Source organism: Rattus norvegicus, chromosome 13 (assembly GCF_036323735.1).
Source record: "Rattus norvegicus strain BN/NHsdMcwi chromosome 13, GRCr8, whole genome shotgun sequence".
In the NCBI taxonomy this organism is placed as follows: Eukaryota; Metazoa; Chordata; class Mammalia; order Rodentia; family Muridae; genus Rattus; species Rattus norvegicus.
Window position 1 is genome coordinate 94,830,541 of NC_086031.1, and position 24,365 is coordinate 94,854,905.

Consider the following 24,365-nt stretch of genomic DNA (forward strand, 5'->3'; position numbering starts at 1 on the left):
CCAACACCACCGTGTACTCACACAGATGTACATCCCTGAGGGAATGAAGGATGCAGAGTGAATAAACGAGGCTGGAGATACTCTGCAGAGAGGATGAGAAGCACACTTCAATCCTGCAGCCATATGTCACCATTTCACTGTGTCAGGAACATAGATGAATACATTTGTGTCTTCCCACAATGTCATAATAAGCTCACAAGCTATGGAAGTTTTGTTGGCAATGATTTGCCAAGTAGCTCTGCTCTCCTTGCTGTGTAGCCAAGGAAAGGATGGGTCCTTTTGTTCCAATCTTAACTAATATAAACCTTCAGAACACACATCACACATCATGCAGTCAGCAGGCAGACAGGTGTTTAAAGAATGGCTATGATGGGTTAACGGAGTCTCAGAGAGGCCAAACTTAGGGGCAATGGTGGGACGCTAAGAATGAGAAGGGAGTGTCCACGGCAGACCAGGTAACCAAGTAGGTTGGAGTTCTACTGGACACTGTTAGAGTCAAGTTAGCTGGAGCCTGTAGAGGTGACCAGATCCAGACAAACACAAGACTGAATGGGCAGACAGATGGATGGAATGATAAGATGGAAAGAAGAAGGAAGGGAGAAGCCAGACGGTGGTGGCACACGCATTTAATCCCAGCACTTGGGAGGCAGAGGTGGGCGGTTCTACATAAGTTCAAGGCCAGCCTGGTCTACAGAATGAGTTCCTGGACAGCCAGGGCTACACAGAGAAACCGTGGATGTTCCTTAGGTAATCCCAAATCCAGACAAAGTAATGAGCATTAACCACTGAACTCTGTGACTCATTATCACCATAAATACATAATAAATACCAACTTGCCCTTCAGTTCCTGTCCTTCTGACCCCTAAGTCTCCCCTCCCCTCACTCCACTGCCCAGTCCTGGCCCAGGCCCATCACCTCTCCCTAGCACCTCCACAAGCCTCTGCCTGCAACCTAGCAGCTCCCTTCTTCTCCAGCTACCAGAAATCAAAGCACAGCACCCAAACCAGGTGTGTTACACCTCACAGGTTTCCTTCATCCGCAGCCTGGTCAGGATCCCCGGGGCCTTTCCGGAGCGGCGTGAGGCCGGACTGTGGGTGTATATTGGACACCATCTAGTGGACATTAGGGAAATTTACTCCCAGGCTAGGGAAAGATCTCTGAAGGCTCAAGTTACTCTTCCTAGTTTCAAAGATGGCTTGTTAGCTACATTTTAGGAAAATTTTGTCTTGACTTCATTACAGGATCAGTGTATCAAAACCTGCTTCCAGGGGTTGGGGATTTAGCTCAGTGGTAGAGCACCTGCAGCCACTGTCTGGGCCTGTGCTGAGGCAGTAGCTTCATGTTAGAGATCACGTGGCAGAGCAGAATCATTTGGATCGCAGCCAGGATGTGGGCAAGAAGAGGAAGGGGCTAGAGTCCCGCTGTCCCTTCAAGGGTTTGTCTTCTCAAGAGCATGCCCACGTGACTTAAGACCTCCTACCAGGCCGTACTTCTTGAAGGTCTCACCACCTCTGCTGTTAACCAGTTTCCTGGGAGATTGGGGTGGGGAAGCTCTTTAGGCAGGAAGGTAGAACAACTCAAAATCGCTTCGGGGAAATCCCTGAAACTGTCTGGATCTACTAGGCCCCTCCCCGTCAAAATAAGCGCTGAGAGTCCCTCTCAGACTGAGCAAAGAAAATTCAGGCCAGAGCAGCTGCCCGGAAGAAGCAGACACAGCAGCACTGCCTGGAAGAGTGTAGACCATCTGAGGTGCCCGATGTTGGGCTGCCTGCAGCCTGTGCAGTGAGCTCCAGGTCCCCAGCCTTGTGAGATGTCGCCCATGCTGGGGTAGGCTTTGGTGATGCAGCCTCTGTGGGTCATTTCTGCTCCTGTAAGTAACCCCAATAAAACCCCTAAGTGCATGAGCTGGACTCTGGTGGTATCTGTACTTTGGTCTGTCACAGGCTTCCTGTCTGGGGGGAGTGGGAAGTGTTGCATCTCCCCCAGAAAACCTGTCATACAGCTTCCCATTAGCACCAAGCTAGAACCCTGGGGTTATTCCAAGCCTAAGCTCTAACACCTGACTGTCCCTTCCATTGACTTCCATCACTTTCCTAAAGGGATATGACACCGCTGGGCTCATAGATTGTAAATCTGAGTCTACCAAACCTTGCTGTTTCCTACAGTAAAGTAAGAAACTCGTGTCATGATCTTTATATCATTGTCCCAGTCAGTCCCAACTGCTTCTCTCTGAATGTATGGACAAATCTGCATTGTAAGACTAAGTCAAGGACCAGAGCCTGAAACACGGTGAGTCCATCAAGGTGACTCTCTTTCCCAGCACCAGTCAGCTGTCTCCCCGTGGGAAGGCCACTGTCACCACGACAGTCAAAGCCAAAAGATGCAACTGTCCAGAGTCTTTAAAGACTAACAAGCTCTGGACAGCAGACATTCTGTCAACAGAAATCCACTGACCTTCTGTGGGAAAGGGGCTTAACATGCATCCTCTTAGTATTCACACCAAATACTTATAGTATCTGTCTTAGTTAGGGTTTTATTGCTGTGAGCAGACACCATGATCAATGCAAGTCTTATAAAGGACAACATTTAATTGTGGCTGGCTTATAGATGTAGAGGTTCAGTCCATCATCATCAAGGCGGGAGCATGGCAGCATCCAGGCAGGCACGGTGCAGGAGGAGCTGAGTTCTACATCTTCATCTGAAGGAAGCCAGGAACAGACTGAGCATCCCCAGGCGGTTAGGAGGAGGGTCTCCACAGAGACACACTTCCTCCAACATATATGCATGCACACATACGAGTCTGACATACACAGAGGCCCCAGAGGTTTCCTCATCCCTTCTGCCATGAGTAGTTCTGATTGAAACACACCCATTGTGAGGAGGCAGATGCTGCCTCTCCCAGTACCCTGGTCTTGGACGTCCTTGCTGATAGACTGTGACAAACAAACTGTTGTTGTTTACAAGCCATCGAGTCTGTGGGATTTCGCTGTAGCAGCCTGAATGGACTAAGACAGACAGAAAAGCCAGATATATGAGGGGATTATTATACGGCAGAATCTCCTAACACTCGGTGAAAGGAAACACACACGTAGTTTAGGCTGGGCTGTGGCAGGTGTCAAGTCCCTGCCTTAAGTTCTTTTCTTGGTTGGGGTAGGGAGGCTGGTTTTTTTTAAGACAGGGTTTCTCTGTGTAGCCCTGGCTGTCCTGGAACTCACTCTGTAAACCGGGCTGGCCTCAAACTCAGAGATGCCTGCCTCTGGCTCCCAAGGGCTGGGATCCAAGGTGTACACTACCATAGCCAGCCATGCCTTGAATTCTTAACTTAAGGCTTTTTTTTTTTTGTACAAAGTTCCTCATAGGTCAAGCTCCCTAAATATCATCCCCTCCTGACCTTGCAGAAGGGCTTGGTGCTCCAGGCACCATCTATGGAATAGTCCGATGACCCAGCCTGTCTTGAGTTGACCCGGCTTCCCAGTATAAGTAATCTCAGGGCTTGCTGACCACTACTTAGGTCTTACGCCCCAACCTACCACCTCAGCTAAGTGCTGTAGAATGTGCCTTTCTGAACACTGCTCATCAATGAGTTGTGTCTCCGTGGAGGCACTGATGACATCCTGGGCCACTGTGCGCTCACCCGAGGCTGCACTAGCTGTGTGACCTTCAGAAAAACCGAAGATTTCTGCTTTCTAGAGCTTCCCACCCACCCACCCCCTCCCGCCCTCATGCCTCTACAATCCCTTCCTGTTTGAAACTCCTGGAGATTTCGCTGCATGTAATTGTCTTCCAGGGAACAAGATCTGCCTCAACTATTTCTCGATATGTCAAATAAATCATGCTGCAATAAGGCTCAACTGTAATTCAAAAAAAAAAATCAGATCTTAAAAAATGTGAAATTACATGTGTTTACTCGATTTCGGTTGAAATTTTCTGCCCTTGGAAATTATACAGGAAGGAGAATGACAGAATTTTTTGAAGCTATTTTCTTTTAAAGGAAGTGTTATTGAGAAATAAATCACAGCGACTGAAAAGCACCTGTGTGCGAATAGGGTTCGGAAACCTACACCCTGATTAGACTTATGTAACCGTTGACAAAGGAACTTGACTTCATAAGCACAAGGCTTCCCAGTGGGGCTGTAATGTAACGTTGGTTTGGTGAAACCATTTCCCTCCTGCACTGGGACAAGTTCTTTCCTATCCTCCACCTGCCCAGATAAACAGTTAACCAACAGCGATGTCTATCTGTAGTTTTCCTTCCTGTCCTGCTGTATGTGCATTTTTCAAAACACAAGAGAACCTTATTTTTATTAGATCCGTGCTGGGCCTGAGCTCCGGAGAATGGATGAAGATTCTCAGACAGCTAGGAGGATGCCCACCTCCCCTCACTTTGCTATCACTGCAGGGACAAAGAAAGGATTCACTGTGTCCTGGAGTTCTCCACATCTACCAGCCTTCAGATGGGCTGTGGGCCCAGTTACTTCTCCCTGGGACGGCTGTTCCCACACAATCAAACTCCACTCTCGACAGAAAAATCAGCAGCCAGGACAACTGCGTAGGCTTGGAAGGGAACATAATTTTCAGAGGCAATTGTGAGTTTCATGATGTTGGCCTTGCGTTTTAAAATAACTGGGTTTATTTGCTGTGTGAGAAATGTGCTGGTAGATACTGCTCCACATGGGTAGAGCCCTTGGAACACGACTGGCTCCGCCTGCCTGGGAGAGACGGCATCACACAATGCTCCCAGCGCTTCAGCACGTCCTTGGGGATCTGTCCTGGCTTTTTTCTTTCCCACCTTCTTTGTATATACTTATTTATATATTCACCATTTGTTCATTCAGTACATTTTCATCGAATAGCTACCATATGCCAGGTACTAGGCTAGGGGATACAAGACAGTGAACATATGATGTACCTGTATGGCTAGCTGGTGAGATGGCTCAACAAGTTAAGGCATTTAGTTCAATCCCCAGGACCCACATGAGAGATGGAGTAAACCAACTCCCAAAAATTGTCTTCTAGCCCCTTTGCACACACCATGGCATGTGTACATATCACACATACACACACACACACACACACACACACACACACACGTGCTCGCCATAAATAAATAAATAAATAAATAATTGTTAAAAAAAAAAACTTTTTAAGGCAGTAAGGTTGTTGGGCTCATCAGTAAGATTTGCCTAGTCCTGGGCTCCATCCCCAGCAATGCAAGGAAAAATAACAACAACACACACTTCTAGTCTGACATCAGTGGAAAGAAGAGGAGTAGCAAAGACAGTGTGTGGTGGAGGCTGCCAGAGAAGCAGCACAGCGCTGCCTCCCACGCCACAGGCTGCGCTAATCCATTGGCCCAGGCTCCTTTTTCCTTCATCACAGAGATTTCTGTGTCTAATCTCAGCTTTGGGCCACAAACTGGTAAAGAGAGAACATTCACAAGTTAAGAGCAAACAGGAGAAATAAGTAAGACAAGTCTATGTCATTAACACACACACATACAAACACACGCACCACACACTCACACACAAACTCACACACACTCATATACACACACTCACATACACCACACACACACATACACACACACCACACACAGATCTCACACACTCACACACACATTCACACTCACCCACACACACACATACACACACACTCACCCACACACACTCTCACACACACTCATATACACACACACTCACACCACACACACATTCACACTCATCCACACACACACTCACACACACATATACACACACGCACCACACACACACACACAGATACACACACACTCACCCACACACACACACATACACACACCACACACTCACATACACACTCACACATTCACACATGCGCACACACACACATTCACACTCACACACACACACAGACTCACACACACATACACACACACAGCTGGAAGCTGGCAATATGGCTCAGAGGTTAAGGGCTCTTGGGAATTTTCTTGTCCCAGAGAACGGAGAGGAGGTTCAGTTCCCAGTAGCCACATAGAGGCTCATATTGTCTAGAACTCCAGTTTTAGGGGATCCACCCAATGCTCTCTTCTGGCCTCTATGAGTGTGCACACAGTATACAAATGTACATATATACGCAAGCAAAATAAAATAAAAAATAAGTAAATCTTTCATAAAGCTATGAAGTTTAACAAATGGCACGGGGAAGGTTTGGTTTTTTTTGTTTTTTGTTTTTTGTTTTTTTACAAAAGTAGCACAGGAAATCCACAGAGGAAGTCAAAAAGGCCAGCGAAGTGCACAGGACAACAGGACAGTCAGTACTGCCGGGGGAGTAGAGTCCACCTTTGTTCCAGACAGTCATGTGGTGAAGCAAGAGAATCACTGAACCTGTAGTTGGGGCCAGCCTAGCAGCACAGTGAGGCCCCATCTCACCAAAGAGAGGAGAAAGAATGAAAGGAAAGAAGGAAAAAAGAAGAAAAGAATATATATTCATTCTTATTGGCAATCCAAAAGTATGTTCAAAATAATAACAGGGGGCTGGAGAGATGACTCAGCAGATAGGAGTAGTGTTGCTCTCACAGAGGGCCCGTGTTTGGTTCCCAGTACCCATATTGGGTAACTCATAATGCCCTGTAACTTCAGCTTCAGAAGGTCTGATACCCTCTTTTAGCCTCTGAGGGCACAACCATGTACGTGGTGTACACCCACACAATCACACATACATATACACAAACAAAAATAAATCCAAAAAAGGTCTTGGAATTTTTCTTAATAATAGTAAGAGCTAAGCATAGTGGTACTGTAATCCCAGTACTTGGAGGGTAGAGACAGGAGGATCAGGAGTTCAAGGCCAGCCTTGGCTATATAGCAAGGTAAAGATAAGTCTGGGTTCCGCAAAACTCTATCTCCAAAATATATGGATGTGTGTCTGTGTGTGTGTGTGGTGTGTGTCTGCCTGTCCGTGTGTGCACATATTTATAATGTATGATACATAATAATACATATTTATACATATTTATAATTATGATACATAATTCAGAAGAAAACATTTTAAACTGTCTTGGTTTCCTTCCTCGTCACCATGATACAATCATGTGACGAAGTTTAGTTACGGAGAAAGGGTTTACTTTACTCTCAGTCCATCAAGGTGGGGAAGTCAAGGCGGCGATGGCTTGATGTACATTGCTGCAGACAGAGCTGAAGACAAACAAATAAACCAGCATCCATAACTCGGACAAATGAAGCATGTGTGCTGCTCGCCGGATATTTCTTTGCAGTGCGCAAGCTGATGTTTGTGGACATTCTGGATGCTTCTAATTAATGCAATTGTTCCTAAGTTTCTCTTTAAACCTATTGCAAGCGAGAGGGTGTGAAAAATAGCTCATAGGTTAAAAGTACTGCTTGCTTTCAAGAGGACTTGGGTTCTATTCCCAGTGCCCGCATGGCAGCTCATAGCCATCTGTAACTCCAGTCAGGAGATATAAAAACGTGTTCTGGGTTCTTTGAACACTGTACACACACATACACACATAATATATAAACATTTATATGGGCGAAACATGCCTGCAATTCACACATTGTAATTTGGTCTGGGAGATTTTCTGTCTTTAAGTCTGGGATAGCCTAGCCTGCCTGGTTTAGACCCTCTGCAGCAAAGGAGCATTTGCTGAGGTGGATATACACACAGGACCAGTTTCAAGGCAAAGTGGAAGGACTCTACCCCCTGGACTAGGTTAGGGAACAACCATGTGTCCTGTCTCTGTCTGCCACAACAGGGTCTCACCGAGCGCAGGGTTAGACCAGAGCAGAGACAGGGGCAGCACAAAGCAGGACACCTAGAGCCAGTTCATACCTGCTGAATCAGAAAGACTCCTGGGCAAGTAGGCCACAGCTCGCTAAGCAGTTTGCTGCCAGACATACAGTTTACCCATACCTTAGGGCAGAGGCAAGTGTAGCTCTGATGAGTTTGAAGCCAACTTCATGGCAAGTCCTATGCCTGTCAGGGCTTTATAGTGAGACCCTGTGTCTCATATGTTCATATAATTATTTTTTTTAAAAAATACCAATTATGTTAAAAATCGTAGTGCCACATTAAATAACAAGATCTAACAGTAGCAAGTTTAACAAGAGCCATAGCTTCAATTGTTGATAACCTTAATTATTTTGAGATCTTCCCATGAAAATATCTGCTGCCGGTGATGGGGTCACACGCCTTTAATTCCAGCACTCAGGAGGCAAAGGCACGTGGATCCCTGTGAATTCAAGGCCAGCCTGGTCTACAGAACAAGTTGCAGAACAGCCTGGGCTACACTGGGACACCCTGTGTCAGTCAGAGCGAGGATAGGGGGTGAGGACACGACATCTTTTGCAACTACTGCCAACTGTCACAGGCACTGCTCATTCTCTTGGAATTTATAGTTATGCCTTTTTTTTTTTTTTTTGGTTCTTTTTTTCGGAGCTGGGGACCGAACCCAGGGCCTTGCGCTTCCTAGGTAAGCGCTCTACCACTGAGCTAAATCCCCAGCCCCTATAGTTATGCCTTTTAATTTACTAAGAAATTTAAGCTAATGAAAAGTTAGGCTTTAGTTGGGTTTTTTTGTGCCAGCAATCTAGAGGCTGCAAGCCAGAATACTCTATTTAGGGTCAGCAGGGTTCGCTCTAGACTTACCTAGAAAAAAATGGAAGTGGGTGAGGTGGAATTATTTGCGCGAACTAAAAAGCCTTTCTGGGACAAACCGACAAAAGGGGTGGCGCCTGTCAGACTCCTCGGCCCCCGCCCCTGTCCCTTCCCAGAGGCAATGAGACCAGCGCGCACAGGCGCAGTCCCGCTGGAACCCAACCCCGCCTAGACGCGTGCCGAAGCCCCGAGCTGAGGCTCCGCCCCCGCGCGCGAGCTTAGGGGCGGTCGCGCCGCCAGGCATCAGCAATCTATCCTGAACGGAGGCGGCTCCGCACGCTTGCGGAGAACCGACACGTTAGCGGAGCGGACCGGCGGCGGCGTCTGCCTGCCGCTGCGGCACGAGAGGGAGGATGGCGGAGGCCACGGAGAGGCTTTACCGAGTGGAGTACGCTAAGAGCGGGCGCGCCTCTTGCAAGAAATGCAGCGAGAGTATCCCCAAGGACTCGCTCCGCATGGCCATCATGGTGCAGGTGCGGTGGGGCCGGGCCGGAGGAGCAGGGCGACGCGGCCCGGCCGCTGTGTGGGCTCCGGGCCGCCGCACTCCCCCTGCGGCTCGGCGTGACTGGGAGAGAAGGGCGGGAAAGGCCCGCGGCGCTGCCGTCGAGGTCCCTGAGGGCCACCGGGCCGGCCCTTCCCGGACATTGCGCTGACCCTGCAAGAAAAGCCCGGGAAGTGAAAGCATCTGGCGGTGCCTTCTTGCTTTGTAAAGACAACGGGCCTCTTCGCTAGGTCTGGTTGGTCTCAGTTCTTGTTTATTTCACTGCCTTCCCTTGGCGCGGGGGTGGAGGGTGTGCGTGCGGTCTTTGAAGCTGCCCTGATTTGGGCCTATCTTGTCCTGAAAGATTCTTCTCCATGAATACAGAAAGAATTTCCCCCTTCTTCCTTAAGCCTATTTTTGATTATCCTTTCAACATCCGCTCACTCTCGATATTTCTATTTTTGTTATGCAAAGCAGTGCCGTTTCTTTACAGTGCGCGCTTTGGGCCTTGATTTCTACTTGGAAATAACATTTTCTCCAAACTTCCCAAGGTCTCTGCGCTTTCTGCAGTTACCTGGTCTCTTCACTGACACTTCCGAGATGGGCAGGAGGTGGTAGGATCCAGGGGTCCTTGGAGTTCCAGCGGCTCCTGTCCCCGGCTGGGCTTCTTGTTTTGCTGATTCCTGTCTTTTGCAAGTGTGGTTCTCACCTGCCCTGTTCCCACCTCCCCCCATACACTCAGTTACCCAAGCTCACACTGCTAATGGTCAAGGTAATTGATTTTTCCCTTGCTGTCCAGCTGCAGTAATGTGTTTCAGAAGAGGCAGGCTAGCCCTCAATGGGGCGTCAGTACTTACCGGGGAAAGGGGAAGAAGACATTCACCCAGTAGTTACCTAGATACCACGCTGCTTCTGGTACTTCTCTTTATGGCAAGAACTGAAGCTGTCATCTTGGTACCCTAACTCAGCATGCTTGGCACACAGCCCTCATTCATTCTGAACACATTCATTAAGTAGCAGCTAGGCTCTGCATTAGTGCCTGTAATTATCATTGGTGACAAAAATCCCAAGAACCGCTAGGCACATCTTTGTTGCCTGCCTTTATTACTGGACAGGGAACCCACCCTGGGATCTTTCTGCTTCGTTAAGGTGGTGTGGGGAGGATTGATAAGCCTTGCATCTGGTGGGGCTGGCAACTGTGAGGCAGTTTGCCCTAGAGAGAAGGAGCCCAAGATGTCCCAGTCAAGTGTGGGAGCTTAAGAGTCAAAATTCGGGGTTGGGGGATTTAGCTCAGTGGTAGAGCGCTTGCCTAGCAAGCCAAGGCCCTGGGTTCGGTCCCCAGCTCCGGGGGCGGGGGGGGGGGGGAGAGTCAATATTCACCAAAGTGGGACCGGGAGATGGAGAGAGCTAAGATTTGAAGGACAGTTCCCTCCTTCCTGTGACAAGATAAATAGAACTCTGAAGCTCTCTGGGTTTAAGAGAAAAAAAAAAAAATCCACATCCTTGCCAGTTTATAGATGAAACCCATTATCTCCTCCAGCCTTGAGCATAACCAGGAAACAAAAGTGTCACGGGCTTATATTTTCATATTTTATGATTGGGGATTCCTCGATTGTAGCAACTACTAGAGGGGTGTTAGTAGAGTATGAAGTAAGGGCACCTTGAGAAGTAGGTTGGTTGGTTTTGAGACCAGACTTCAAGGCTGATTGTGATCCCCTAGCCTCCATCCCTGGAGTGCTGAGAAATACAGGCCTGCCCTACAGCCACACCCAGCCCCAATGAATGGCTTTGTTCAGTTTTTGAGACCTGGGCTTATTGTCATCATTCTGGCCTTGAACTCACAGAGATCCGCCTGCCTCTGCCTCCCTCCCCAGTGATGAGATTAAAGTCGTGCACTACCACACCAGGCCTTAGAGATGTTAGTCCTTGCCGGGAGAACAGCTCTTCTGTGAAAGGATGACTCCCTCCCCACCAGTACTGCCTAGGAAGAGAGGAAAAAAAGGAATTTTGGGAAGACTGGGGACACTGAAAATAACTTCGTTCTAGGCCCTCCCCCAGGTCTTTTTGACTTTGAAAGAAAACTATTATTCTGAGTGAAGGTGGTGTTCTTCCTTAGTTGAGACTGGGAGTTTAGGTCTGAATTTAAAATTGGTCTCACTGGCTAAGCTTGGGAGGGCCTGAAAGAAAGAGACCTTTTTTTTTTCTGGAGTTTGAATTTAAATGCAGCCTTTTACATTTGTATGAGAGAATTGTTCTCTGAGCATTCAATAACCTGATAACCTGATATTTTCGAGCCCAGAGTGAGGGAGGACCTGGGCCCTCTGGCAGCTTAACTGGGAGGAATGGCATGACCCTGGGAGGATTTGAGCAATCTAAGCTCAGGGCAAGGCCATCTCCCTCCTGCAGGCAGGACTCTTGACCTGCCTTACCTGGAAGGAAATGGTAAACACTGTGGTTGGTGGTTGAGGCTGGCTGAGGCACTTGGTCCATGCCTGGTGCCCTGTGCTTGCTTCATAGGTCTGAGTCCTAGATTCTGTCTGTACCTTGCCTATTTCATGACTCCTAGGTAAAGATAAAACTTAGGATGCTGGCCTTTACCGCCAGCCATTCTCAGGCCTTGCCGTGGTCAGGAGTTTGTTTTTCTTATGTGGTATGTGTTTTGTATCTTAAGTACACTACCAGGAAGTACTTCTTGGTGTCACCAGTCCACAGCACCCTGCCGAGGAGGCTGTAGGTATTTGTTCTTGCAGAGTCATATGGCAATAGGGGCTCAGGGGTCTGGAACTGTTTCCTGGTGTGATCTGATGGAGCGTTGAGAGCCAGAAGCTGAGTCTGCTCAGAAATGCCATTTATTGTCTGGTCTAGAGGCCATTTTTGCCACAGTTCCCCCACCTTTCCTCAGTGCCTGGCTGGGGACACGAGTTTGGGTAGATTCTGACTCCAGGTAATAATACCTACTCTGAGGAAAGTAGTGGGTGGGGCCTGTGAGGTGCTGGAGGTGGTCTGCAGAGCTCCTGCAGCTCCTGAAAGACTTTTCCGGAACCCTGCAGGCCTAGGAGCAGATGATTACTATCGGGTCACCTAGGCAGGTCTTGCCTAACATTTTTTTAGGTTTTTATTTACTTACTTAGTTTTTGTGTTTATGCGTTTTTTGCTTGTATGTTTGTCTGTGCGTCACCTCCCTGGTGCCAAGAGAGGTCAGAAGACAACAGATCCCCTAGAACTGGGGTAACAGAAGGTTGTGAACAGCCATGTGGGTGCTGGGGATAGAACCCAGGTCCCAGGGAGGGACTGCTTAGCCACTGGGCCATCGCCTCAGCCCTTAGCCTTACATTTTAATGCATCTAAAGGAGGCCGACTCCATCCTAAAGCCTCAGCGGTCGTCTTCGATGCTGCTGGATGTGTTTATTTCATGGCCTTTACATCTGCCCCTGAAGCAGCCGTAATTCACACTCTTGCTTGGGTTGTTCAGAAGGCAGTGTGTGTTAAGTAGCTCGTCCGAAGTCGGGATGGGGGAACTTGGTATCAGATTCTTGTCCCACCTGCCTCACTGTGTCTCCATTGTTGCCACCATCTGAGATGCTGCTGCTGCTGCCTTCCCAGAGGCGTGGCCTGTGAGGGAAGGGTACCAGGAAACTGGGTTAATGTGGCACTGTCACCAACAGGCAGTACTGGGTGTAGAGCCTCATAGGAAAAGACAACGCCTGAAGCAGCACAGTGCCTTTTCCTCCAGCACATACGAGGATCAGGTGCTACCCTGAGGCCCTGTTCAGCCTAGCTTCAGGCCTGGAAGCCTTCTGCCTCAGGCTCTTCCGTCCCCTCACAGAAGCCATTCCTTCTACTCACTCGGGCATGCTTGCTTTCCTGTGCCTGACACTCTGCTGACACATTTTCTCAGTCTGGCTCGTTATCTAGGTCTTGTTCCTTATTATTTTTAACCGCAGAGGTGCTTTAGAGCCATTTCTGGGCCACCCAGACCCTTGAGCTCAAGTGCTGCTTCCTGGCTCTTCTAACAGGGCTAAGGGACACTGAGATAGTCTGTGTGTCTCACCAGGCTGTGCAGCAAGTCGTACACCCTAAAAGGAACCGGGATTACCCTCTCATCCTGAGCAGTGGATTTGGAGGTGGCCGGCCATAATTTTTAGCATTTAGGAAAATAACTTAGATGAGAAGCCAGAAGCTTCCATTTGCAAGTCACTGTGTGACCCGAGAGAGCATTGGGAGCCTCAGGGAGTACAGGAGTCCATTGCTGCCTGGGCTGGGGTCAGGGCTGGGGCCTACACAGAGATTAATGGTCCTCATTTCTGCTCTGTGTCCCTTAGTCACCCATGTTCGATGGAAAAGTCCCACACTGGTATCACTTCTCCTGCTTCTGGAAGGTGGGCCACTCCATCCGGCAGCCTGACACAGAGGTGGACGGGTTCTCTGAGCTGCGGTGGGATGACCAGCAGAAGGTCAAGAAGACCGCAGAGGCTGGAGGCGTGGCAGGTGTGTATATCCAGGGTTCAAGAGCTTCTCTGCTGCGTGACGCTTGCTGTTTTGCCTTTCCAGATGGGAAAGGTAGCCTTCGACTTTGCATGGTTCTTATTTTTAATAGGTTTTAATTTTTTATTTTATTAGTAGTATATGTATTAGAGTGAGAGAGAGAGTGTGTGTGTGTGTGTGTGTGTGTGTGTGTGTGTGTGTGTTAAACTATGTAGAGGTTAAAAGACAGCTTTAACTGAGTTGGATCTCTCCCACATGGGCTCCAGGATTTGAACTCAGGTTTGCATAGCATGTGCCTTACAGCCAAGCCATCTAACCAGTTTTAGGAAAACTGAGAGAATACAAGAGTGCAGTGCTCCCGTAGCCAACACCCCCCCCCCCCATAGTTGTCCTTTGCTGTTGTGTGTTCTGTAGGCTTGGGTGGGTGGATGGATGGATGGATAGATGGATAACGCACCTACCACTGATGCCTTCCAGGTCCTGTACATAAATGGTACCCAGGAGGAAGCCTCTGTCAATCTTTCCTCCTATTTTTTTTTTAAACCCTTAGGCAGGCAGCTCTCCATGAGTTCAAGGACAGCCAGTGGTGTGTAAGGAGACCACATCTCAAAACAAATAAATACATACCTCGAAGGCAATCCTCCTGCCTTAGCTTGCTGAGGAGTTCTGGGATTACAGGTGTGCATCTTCAGCCCCCAGCTTCTCTTCTGATTTCTAGCCTCATGAGTTAATGTTGCCTGGGTTTAGTTTCAGGGACAAAAGGAAATCTGTGCTTTCTTCTCTGCTGCTTGATTCAGCGCAATACCCTTAGTTCTGTCCTGCTGCCGATTGGTGTCCTTTGCCTAAGCTCCACACTTTGCTTGCCCTGTCCCTCTGTTGGTGACTCCGGGATAGTCAATTTCATTCCAGCAGGCTTTCTAATATTGATAAAGTTGGAGTGACCTTCATCCAGAAATCTGAAGTGCTCCAAAACTTTTGAGTAGCTGCACACCGCTACCACAGGTGGAAAATTCCACATCTGGTTTCATGGCAATGTTGGAGTTAATGATAGACAGGCTAGAAGTGCTGTACACCCTCACCTTCAGGCAGTGCGTACAACGAGAATGTATCTGTGAGACACCTGTATTTCATGTGTGGACCTGCAGCCCATTCCTGCATGGTGTCTTACGTGTATGTGCAGTTATTTCAAAAGTCAGAACAAAAAACCTGCACTCCTGAAGAGCTCTGTTAACGCTCAGCTTGTAGCTTGTGGCTTCTTTTTATTTTTAAACTTTATGTTTAGATTTATGTGCATGAGTGTTTTGCCTTCATGTGTGTATGCACACCATGTTTGTGCCTGCTTCCCGTGGAGTCAGAAAAGGACTTCTGGTCCATAGGACTAGAGTTACAGAGTGTTGTGAACCACCATGTATGGGTCCTGTGGACTGAACCTGGATCCTCTACAAGAGTAACAGTTACTCTCTACCCAGGGCCATCTGCCCAGCCCACTGTGATTCCACTGTGGACTTTTACTCCTGAACTCTCAGAGTACTTAGCCTCTGCAGGCCCCTGGGTAAGCACACATGTTGGAACTGCTACTGCCTCCCAGTCTGTGGCTCGACTTTCACTTTAATTGTAAATTTTCACATTTATTTATTTATATGTGGGAAGGAGTTGCATCCATGCATGGCAATTCTCTCCTAACACCCACTGGGTCCAAAGGATGGAACTCAGGCTCGTGTTAGCTGTAAGGAAGATATGGGGGATTTTTCCTGTTGTAAGGCAGCATTCTTGGAGAAGACTATGTTAGTTACCTCTCTATTGCTGTGGTAAAATAGCATGAGCAAGCAACTTAGAGAAGAAAGAGTTCGTTTCTGTGTAAGAGTCTCATGACAGGGAAATGTGACATCAAGTGGGAGGCACAGAGCAGGAATCGAGCTGGCACAAGGTTTTAAACTCAATGACATCTTTCCTCAGCAAAACTACCTTCCTAAACCTATCCAAACAGGACCAATTGGGGACCAACTGACATGCCTAAGATTATGGAAGACATTGATCGTTCAAACCACCTGACTTCCTTGTCAGTCAGAACCAGTTGACACTGTCACCAGAGCCTGTGTCTGGATTCCATTTGGTTCACTTTCTCTTCCAGGTCCATGGTTCCATTACTGTAGTGGCTTCGTGAAGTTGTGTCACTGTACAGTATAACTCCACTACTATTCCTTTGTGGGTCCTTTTAATTCCTCACAGATGTTAGTACAGCAGCTGGGGAGATAATTCAGTGTGTAAAGTATACCACGAAAGCATGAAGACTTGAGTTCAGATCCCTAGAACCCTTGTCAAAAACCTGGTGTGGCTGTAGTGTTGGGGTATAGGCAATGGAGACAGGCAGATCCCTGCGCTCACTAGACAGCCACCAGGCTAATTTGGTGAGCTCCAGGTTCAATAAGAGAGAGACCCCGTGTCAAAAGGTAAGGTAGGGGCTGGAGAGATGCTCGCTGTTTACTCCTTGGTTATGGTAGACCTGAGATTTGCTCCCAGCTCACAACTGTCAGATACCTGATGCCATCTTCTGGCATCTGCATTCATTTACACACACCCACACAGGCACAGAGACACATAATTTAAAGACTGAAGTAGCCCTAGGCAGAGCAGTAGAAATTAAAAGAAAAATTGGCCACAGTCGTTGCCAGTAGAGATGAATGTGGTCACCCAGAACACAGTGTCCTGGTGGGACGGTCCTGGGAGAAGGAAGACAGAAGAAATGGGCATTTTGGGGACTGTAGCATGAGGCTGCTGAGCTGAGCAGAGCCGTGGGTTTGGTTCTTCAGGCAAAGGCCAGCATGGAGGTGGCGGCAAGGCGGAGAAGACGCTGGGCGACTTTGCGGCAGAGTATGCCAAGTCCAACAGGAGCACATGCAAGGGCTGCATGGAGAAGATAGAGAAGGTAAAGCTTGGGGGTGTGGTCATTCCAGGAGGAAAGGACAAACTGCTTCTACCTTATAGCTCAACACAGAAATGCAGTGGAGGCGGGAGGTGATGGCTTCTCACTCTGGGCAGGCCCAGACCTTTGTTTTCCTTAGCCACCTCTACGGGTGGGGGCCCTGGAAGAATAGTTCTGCCCCAAGTCAACAGGCATGGGGCAGTTCTTATTTGATGGGTCTGAGGTTAGGGTTATCCTGCTTCCAACTCTCCTGTTTTAATCAGGGAAACTTCCCAGTCCAGCCCTCCTTGCTACCAGCTCTTGTCCCTGAAGGCTGGCGGCCAGTCAGGTGGAGTGGCTAACTGGCTGTGCTGCTGGGAACGGTAGAAGCTAAGCCTGTGCCTGCCAGTGTTCCCGTCTCTGGGCTGTGACTCACTTAGCATTAGTTGTATTGGGTAGTGTGTGAGTCAGTTTTCTGTGTGGTAGACAATGTGATGCCAGAGGTCGTCCACCTGAGGAGGAGGAGGCTGGTGTTGGCTCACGGTTTCAAAGATTTCAGTCACGGTCCATCCCTTGGTTCTGTTACTTTAAGCCTGTCGTGGCAGGAGCATGTGGCAAGGGAGGCCTGTTTAGTTTGTGGGATATCAAAAAGGAAGACCAACGTTTTAATATCAGGGGAAACCCAAAGCTCTAACTTCTTTCTAGTAGGCCTTACTACCTACTGCCTCCCAAGAAGGAGCTAGAATAGGACCTTTGAGAATAGTTGAAGATCTAAATGTAGCAGACATGAAACTAAGAAAAGTGTAGTTGGTAAATGTCCTCACCTTTCATCATTAAAAATTGGAGGCAAAAACTGTGGTCCTCTTGCCTCTGAGGGAGCTGCAGCTGCTCTGTGTTCTAGAGCGTTAGCCTGAGATGGAGTTCTCTGCATCGTCGGATCCCTGTTGGCCCAATTCTTTGCAGCTGCCTCACAGATGGGAACATTGGGAATGTCAGTTGGTGAATTGTACACCTGGCAGGCTGGCAGGAACCAGCTCGTGTTTATCGCTGCAGCTTAATCAGACCCTTCATTATAGCGACCAGAGTCCACGGGAGGGTGAGACGGACAAAAAGGCCCTGTTGGATAAATTGCCACACTAAAGCGCAGCACACTGTCAGCATCTTAACCCATCAGGGACACGTTAGCACGTAGACAAGCACTTACCGTTAGTTGTCCAAGTATAGGTATGTAGATAGTCATTTAGAATGTGTGAGCAATACTAACTAATAAGACTATTAGCACAGCAGGTCATGTGTCAGTCTCAGTGAATGTGAGTGCTGGGGCCTAACATTACCTTAAGTCCTTGATGGTATAAAAGTCAGAACTTTCTAAAAGCTTCAAATAGGCTACATGCGCCTTTGCCCTAGGCTAGCTGCTCCTTGTCCTGCCTTGTCATTCCCTAGATGCCACATGGTTTTCCCTACAGGGTCAGATGCGCCTGTCCAAGAAGATGCTGGATCCAGAGAAGCCGCAACTGGGTATGATTGACCGCTGGTACCATCCAACTTGCTTTGTCAAGAACCGGGACGAGCTGGGCTTCCGGCCTGAGTACAGTGCCAGCCAGCTCAAGGGCTTTAGCCTCCTCTCTGCAGAAGACAAAGAAGCTCTGAAGAAGCAGCTCCCGGCAGTCAAGAGTGAAGGGTAGGTGGGCTTTGGTTAGAGTGTGGGGTTCTAGGGGAGGTCTACAAGCCTGTGGGTTCCATCCCTCCAATGATGATCAGAAAGCCAGGAGCTGTGGCAATAGGAGCAGAGGTCACAGAGAGACTGGGACACCTGCTGCTTCTTCACCCACCCACCAGCTCTCCAGCCATGACATCTGCCCCCAGATGCCAGGTTCCACAGATACAAGCTTCAGATAGTAAAAGACCACCCTTGTGGACCATCCAAGTTTCCTTGCACGGGTGATGGCCATGGTTCCAAACCCTGTGAAGATCCACATTTGTGTTCTTTTAACATTGCCACAGTCATGCGGCAGGGACATTTCTGTGTCTGGATCTCTGGGAAGGAGAATCATGGCTGTTCACAAAAAGAAGAACAGTGGGAAGGGCCTGGAATCGGAACAGATGGGCACACATGGAATTAGCATCTAGAATGGAAGGGCCTCCTCCCAGAGTAGCCTATTAATGGGCGTGCTGTGCTCACAAGCAACTCCTATGCTGCTGTCACCAGGCAGCTTCTTGCGCTCTCAGTGGGCCTAACACAAGTTTGTAGAGCAGCACAGTAGCTTTGGAATGTGACATTAGCAAGTCAGGCCAGAGGGTGAGGATGCCCTGGGCCGGCGGCAGGCAGGGTGTCTCTATGACGTGATGCTGGGGAGCTGGAGCGTGCTCAGCTCTGTGCCTGATCTCGCTATCACCATAGCCCTGCAAGTCCTGCCCTTCCCTAGCACGTGGCTCTAGAAAGTGCCAGGGTGAACTCAGCCTGCGTGGTGTTCTGGGGAGCAGCTCTGTCTCACTCCAGACTCAGTTCTTATAGTTGTGTTTGACTTTGCCACAGTTCCCAGTCATTTTGTATGCAAGAGACATATGGGTTTAGCATGAGATGTGACCTAAGCCCTTGGTCTGTCCTGGCTGTTCTGGACACTGGGATGAGCTCCAGGCCCCTCCTTATTGGCAGAAGAGGCCCTGAATGGCATAGCATCTCCCGTCTGCCTGGGCAGCAGCTAACAAGGCTAAAGTGACATTGTGGCATGTCACCTGGTATTTGGTATCGGTTTCTAGAGTTCTTACTAAGTCCTGTATTTCTTTCAGAAAGAGAAAATGTGACGAGGTGGATGGAATAGATGAAGTAGCCAAAAAGAAATCTAAAAAAGGAAAGGACAAGGAGAGTAGTAAACTGGAAAAGGCGCTCAAGGTGAGTCCTGGGCTGTGTGTCCTCTGTCCTTTCTCATGCAGGACACTCGGCTGTCCCTACTCACCAAGAGCAGGAGAAACTCTCGTGTGCATGGCTGCTTTCTCCGAGCTTGTCCTTGTTCATAGAGACCATTTTTATTTGGGTAATGGAGCACATGAGGCCTTGGATGCCCGGTCTGCAGCCAGGACCAACCATGTAGAATGTTCGTGTCTTCCTCGACCCTGGGTGACAGACACGGTGATGATGCTTCAGTCCCGTCGAGGCATCATGTGGCACTCTACACCTTCAGCTCACTCATGAGTGTTGGAGAATGAGACTGAGTCCCCAGATGCCAGTTCTCAGTGCAGGCGCCTGGGAAGGAAGGTCAACAAAGGGCTGGAGCGCATGCAGTATTCCCCACACTAAACCGGTGGCTGTTGGCCAGGGAAGGCTCGTTAGAGTTAATTGTGCTATTCGGAGCTGAGAAGCGGTTACCACCTGTAGAATGTTGGGCGCTGGACAGTCTTGGGAACGTGATTTTTCCAGAGCTTGAGTGTGTGGTTTTCAGCTTTTGCTACTGGCTCAGTTATAAGCATATGTGATCTGGTTTTGACGGGTGGAGCCCTCTGCTTAAATGTGTGTGTGTGATATTCAACTGCTGCTTTTTCCTTCTCGGTATGGGTGTTTTGCCTGCCTGTGTGTCTCACGTGCGTCTGCTCCCTGCAGCCCTATGAAGACTGGAGAGACTTCTGAGCTGCCATGTGGATGTTGGGAATGAATGTAGGTTCTCTGTAGGAGCAACCGGTGCTCTTAACTGAGTCATGAGTGGCTCCAGTCATCCCTCTGTTTGATTTTCTTTTTTTAATTTTTCTTTCACATATTTGCATTTGCCTTTCAGTAAGTGTGCTGATGTGCTCTCCAACATCGCCAGTGATAAAAGCAGGATTGGCCCACTCTCTCAGCTCCTTCCCTACTTCAGTCTGTCTGTCTCTGTAGTCTCTAGCCTCAGCCATAAGACAGATGGGTCTGCCCTCCCACTGTGTGCCCTGCCTTGGGGAGAAGTGAGAAGGGTGTTGGTACTGAGAGCCCCAGCACCGGAAGTGGGAAGGAGGGATGGTAGGTGATGGCCTCAGTCAGTGGAGTTAAAACCTTCCCTTGGTGTGGGCAGGGCCGGCACTCCCCTCCATCTTAGGTGCAGCCCGTTGCACGACCCACCAGCCTGCTCTCCCAAGGGGAGAGGGCCACCCCGGCCTACCGCCCTGGCAGGTCACCGTGAGAATGAGTGAGATGCGCATAAAAGCGCCATCGAAGCGTGGGCACTTAGACATTGAAGTCAGGGTTTTCGAGTCCCAGTGTAGAAGGGATCACTTATGCTCTTGCTTGAGCTTGAGTGTGCAGGGAAATCTGTAAGTGGGTATTGGGAAAGATAATGGGGCCCAGAACTTCCAGTCCCTTCTCTGTGCCTTGAAACAGTTTTCTGAGGGTTGATACCAGGGCCCATGCAATAAGGGACTCAGTCTTATTTACAAGTGGTCTCCTTCTTGCTTTGCAAATGTTTTCTGAGAGCATTGCCTGGCTTTATTATAATTGTGGGCTTTTCCATCTGTGCTCAAATTCCCAAAATAGCAACTCTGAGATTGATTTATCAATGAATAAATGCCTAGGCCAAAGCTTTAGCTGTCATTGCCCCGTTTACTCTGAGTCCTGCCACGTGGATAGTTACTTCTTGGGCTTATCCAACCATCTCCATCAGCTAATTAACTTCCTGTGCTGGACTATCCCAGAGTTCCTCTCTTCCTACTGAAACTCCCACTTTCTATTTCCTGTCTAAGCTAATAGGCCAGCAGCTTTTTTATTGACAGGTGATGCTTCTGTACTGTGCCCGAGAGATTTATGCTTTATTTTGATGTGTGCAGGGGTTTGCCTGAGGGGTAAACCTGAGGGTGGAGTTGGTCAGACCAGCCCTGGAGAAACAGCCGGGAAGACACTGTTCACCTAGTCTAGTAACCTGAGTTGAGGTTTCAGTCAATCATACATATCTAATTGTATGTGAAAAACTGTTTTATATGTGTGTGTTTGTATGCCACATGCTTGCCTAGTGCCAGAAGAGGTCAGAAAAGGGTATCCAGATAACCCAGACTAAGTTAGGGTGGTGTTGTGAGCCTCCATGATGGAGTCAATTCCACAGTTTGGGTCCCAGGGACCAAACTCAGGTCATCGGGCCAAAGTCCAACAAAGACTGAGGCAAGAGAATTTCTGTAAATTTGAGGGCAGCCTGGGCTACATGCTTAACTTCAGGCCAGCCTGGGTTCCTGAGTCCGATTCTGTCTCACTCACCTCAGCCTCCCCTTAAAAGTTACTGATTGGACTTTTAAAGTGTATGACCCAGACTTTTAGTATCCCAGAAGAAAGAGGCTCATACTCCCTGCTTCAGTGACAGTGAATCCCACCTCCTTGAACAGTGTCCCAGGTGCCCTGTGGCCAGCCCCTCACTGACCCCTAGTGACCTGAGTTTGACCTACAAAACCTACATTAGGGGCTAGGCGTAATAATACACATCTTTAATCCTAACATTTGGGGGGCAGAGTTAGAGGCCAATCAGCCTGGTATATATAGTGAGTTTCAGGACAGCAGAGTTACAGAATAGAGTGAGGACCCCACCCCATCCCCAAAAAACAACAACAAAAACCCAGCCTTTGCATTATGGAAGGAGAATATTAGCCCCCACACTCTCAGGCCTCTAAACGTGCCCTGTGAAACATGATAGTGCACACACATCAGTGACTGAATGTAACCTTTTTAAATGTAAGGTAAGAAAGCTATTAATTACAGTTTGGAAAGAACTGACCTCAGCTGAGGGCTCTCATCCTCAGGCTCAGAACGAGCTGGTCTGGAATATCAAAGATGAGCTGAAGAAAGCCTGCTCCACCAACGACCTGAAGGAGTTGCTCATCTTCAACCAGCAGCAAGTACCATCTGGAGAGTCCGCAGTGAGTGCCCTTATGCTGTGGGGGACACACAGGAGGCCCTGCAGGAAATGAGCTCCATGGCGCTGTCGCGTGGCTGTGGTGTGGCTCATCCTAACACACCTTCCGTCCAAGAGCTTCTGTTTATTGTAAATAAGACTCAATGAAGTCAGCATGGGTCAAAGGCAAGCAACCAGGTGACAGGAAGTGAACAGTGGGGAAAAACAGAGTAAGAGGGAGGCAGGAGGACAGAGAGGCATACCGAAAGGAGAGGGAGGACGTTCAGTTTACAGGTTTTGAACTGGTGTGGTTTAGGAGAGCTTCCTTTTGGGACCGCAGCTGAGAAGGAAGGCCACCTAGGTGCTTTCTCTGCCTCTCTGAGCAGCAGACATCTGGCTCCCAAGTCTTCATTGGTAAAATCAAATGTTTGATGAGATTTCGTTAAAAACAGTCCTGGTCACCATCTCCTCCCCCAGCTATCCCAGCATGCAATGCATTGCCACATGTCTCTCCTGGTTTAGAACCCAGTGAGGTAACTAGGTGGGCAGGTGCCTTTGCCTTGGATTGACATCACACTCTCCTGAGAACTGCTGTCCACTGCCCGCCATATGTCCCAGGGCTGCTAAGCCCACCCGCACCTACTTAGGCCATTTCTATATTAGTGTTCGCTGCAGGAGCCCTTTACTTGGAGATAAGGACTCAAAAACGCAAAGCCTGGGCTGTGCTGTAAGCCCAGGCAGCCTCTTTCTAGGGGACAGAGCCTGCTAGAGGTCTCCCCATCTGCTCTAGTCCTTTCCTGAGCCCCTGGTCTCTGCCATACTTTTCAGATCCTGGACCGAGTTGCTGATGGCATGGCGTTTGGGGCCCTTCTGCCCTGCAAGGAGTGTTCAGGACAGCTGGTTTTTAAGAGCGACGCTTATTACTGTACTGGGGATGTCACTGCCTGGACCAAGTGCATGGTCAAGACACAGAATCCCAGCCGAAAGGAATGGGTAACTCCAAAGGTAAGGGTTAGGGAGCTTCCTGGAATCTGTCAGCCGGAAAGCATGACTCCCTCCACCTTCTGGACATGTCCACGCTCCATGCCACAAGATGACAGTCCATGTTTCTCATCCTTTCTCATAATTAATACTAAGAGTTCGTTCTCTCTGTTCACACCCTCTGCTTTGGCCTGAGTAGCCACTCTGTAGTCTGCCTGTTGTTGTTCTCTCACCTTTAGCATTTCAATGTGTCTGCTTTACTCTCTCACGTAGCATTGTGTGCCTTTTACTGCCTTTGGTGGGAACATTTGTAAGATGCAGACTGTGCTTCTGTCCTTTGGAGTGGTGCTGCAAGATACTTTACAGTCTGGTGATGTTTGCTGTCCCCGTACACTGTGGAGTTTATGACTTTATTATTCCCCTAGGTGACTAGCTCAGACTAAAAGCTATGTGGTGTCCCCTAGAGCCCTCAGTGCCCTTCCTGTCTAAGTCTCTGCATCCCAGGGTCCCATAGGCTCCTGTGTATTACCTGATACCTGTGCCCAGGCAGCTCTGCTGTTTTGGCTCTTGGCAGACCTGTCAGGGCCTGCACGTGTTCCTGAATTCCCCACCTCCTGGCACTTGTGTGCTGTACTCGGTTCAGACAGGACTGCTTTCTTGAGGGCAAATGCCCTCTAACCTTCCTATGCCACGTGGCATTGGTGAGTGTGAGTCTGAGGTGTCTGCCACCTAACTTACCCTTCACTGAGTATGGGCACAGCTTCCAAGAAAGTCACTTTTCTGTTAGGTGCTCTGCAGCACAGGGACTGCTCTTCACCAGACAAGTACCAACCTCCCAGGGCAAGGCCTACTGTAAGCTGCAGGATAATAATGATGATAATCAATAATTGCGATGATACTGAATAATTCACGGTGATTGCAAGCATGTGCTCCCCCCTAATGAGCAAGTGACTTAGCCTTTCCTTTGGGAAGAATCTGTCACTGGGTGTGTTTTGTTGCCTGGTTTTGGATCCTGCACACCCTTCCC

General features: G+C 48.8%; 1 protein-coding gene and 1 long non-coding RNA gene across 2 annotated transcripts in view; one reads left to right on the forward strand and one right to left on the reverse strand.

The window, feature by feature from the left end:
- Positions 1 to 3,838: 3,838 nt before the first annotated feature.
- Positions 3,839 to 8,732, reverse strand: LOC120096327 (uncharacterized). The gene is made up of 2 exons (XR_005492676.2): positions 8,644 to 8,732; positions 3,839 to 7,325 (listed from the first exon to the last, which is right to left on the reverse strand). It is a non-coding gene; the product is annotated as an uncharacterized LOC120096327 (long non-coding RNA).
- Positions 8,733 to 8,943: 211 nt separating this feature from the next.
- The window catches only part of Parp1 (poly (ADP-ribose) polymerase 1), a 31,812-nt gene continuing 16,390 nt past the window's right edge, over positions 8,944 to 24,365 (forward strand). The window contains exons 1-7 of the mRNA NM_013063.2: positions 8,944 to 9,125; positions 13,456 to 13,621; positions 16,429 to 16,544; positions 17,987 to 18,201; positions 19,311 to 19,413; positions 22,266 to 22,382; positions 23,186 to 23,362. Of these exons, the coding sequence (NP_037195.1) occupies positions 9,006 to 9,125; positions 13,456 to 13,621; positions 16,429 to 16,544; positions 17,987 to 18,201; positions 19,311 to 19,413; positions 22,266 to 22,382; positions 23,186 to 23,362 (1,014 nt within the window). The 5' untranslated portion in view covers positions 8,944 to 9,005. The remainder of the gene's footprint in view (positions 9,126 to 13,455; positions 13,622 to 16,428; positions 16,545 to 17,986; positions 18,202 to 19,310; positions 19,414 to 22,265; positions 22,383 to 23,185; positions 23,363 to 24,365) is intronic.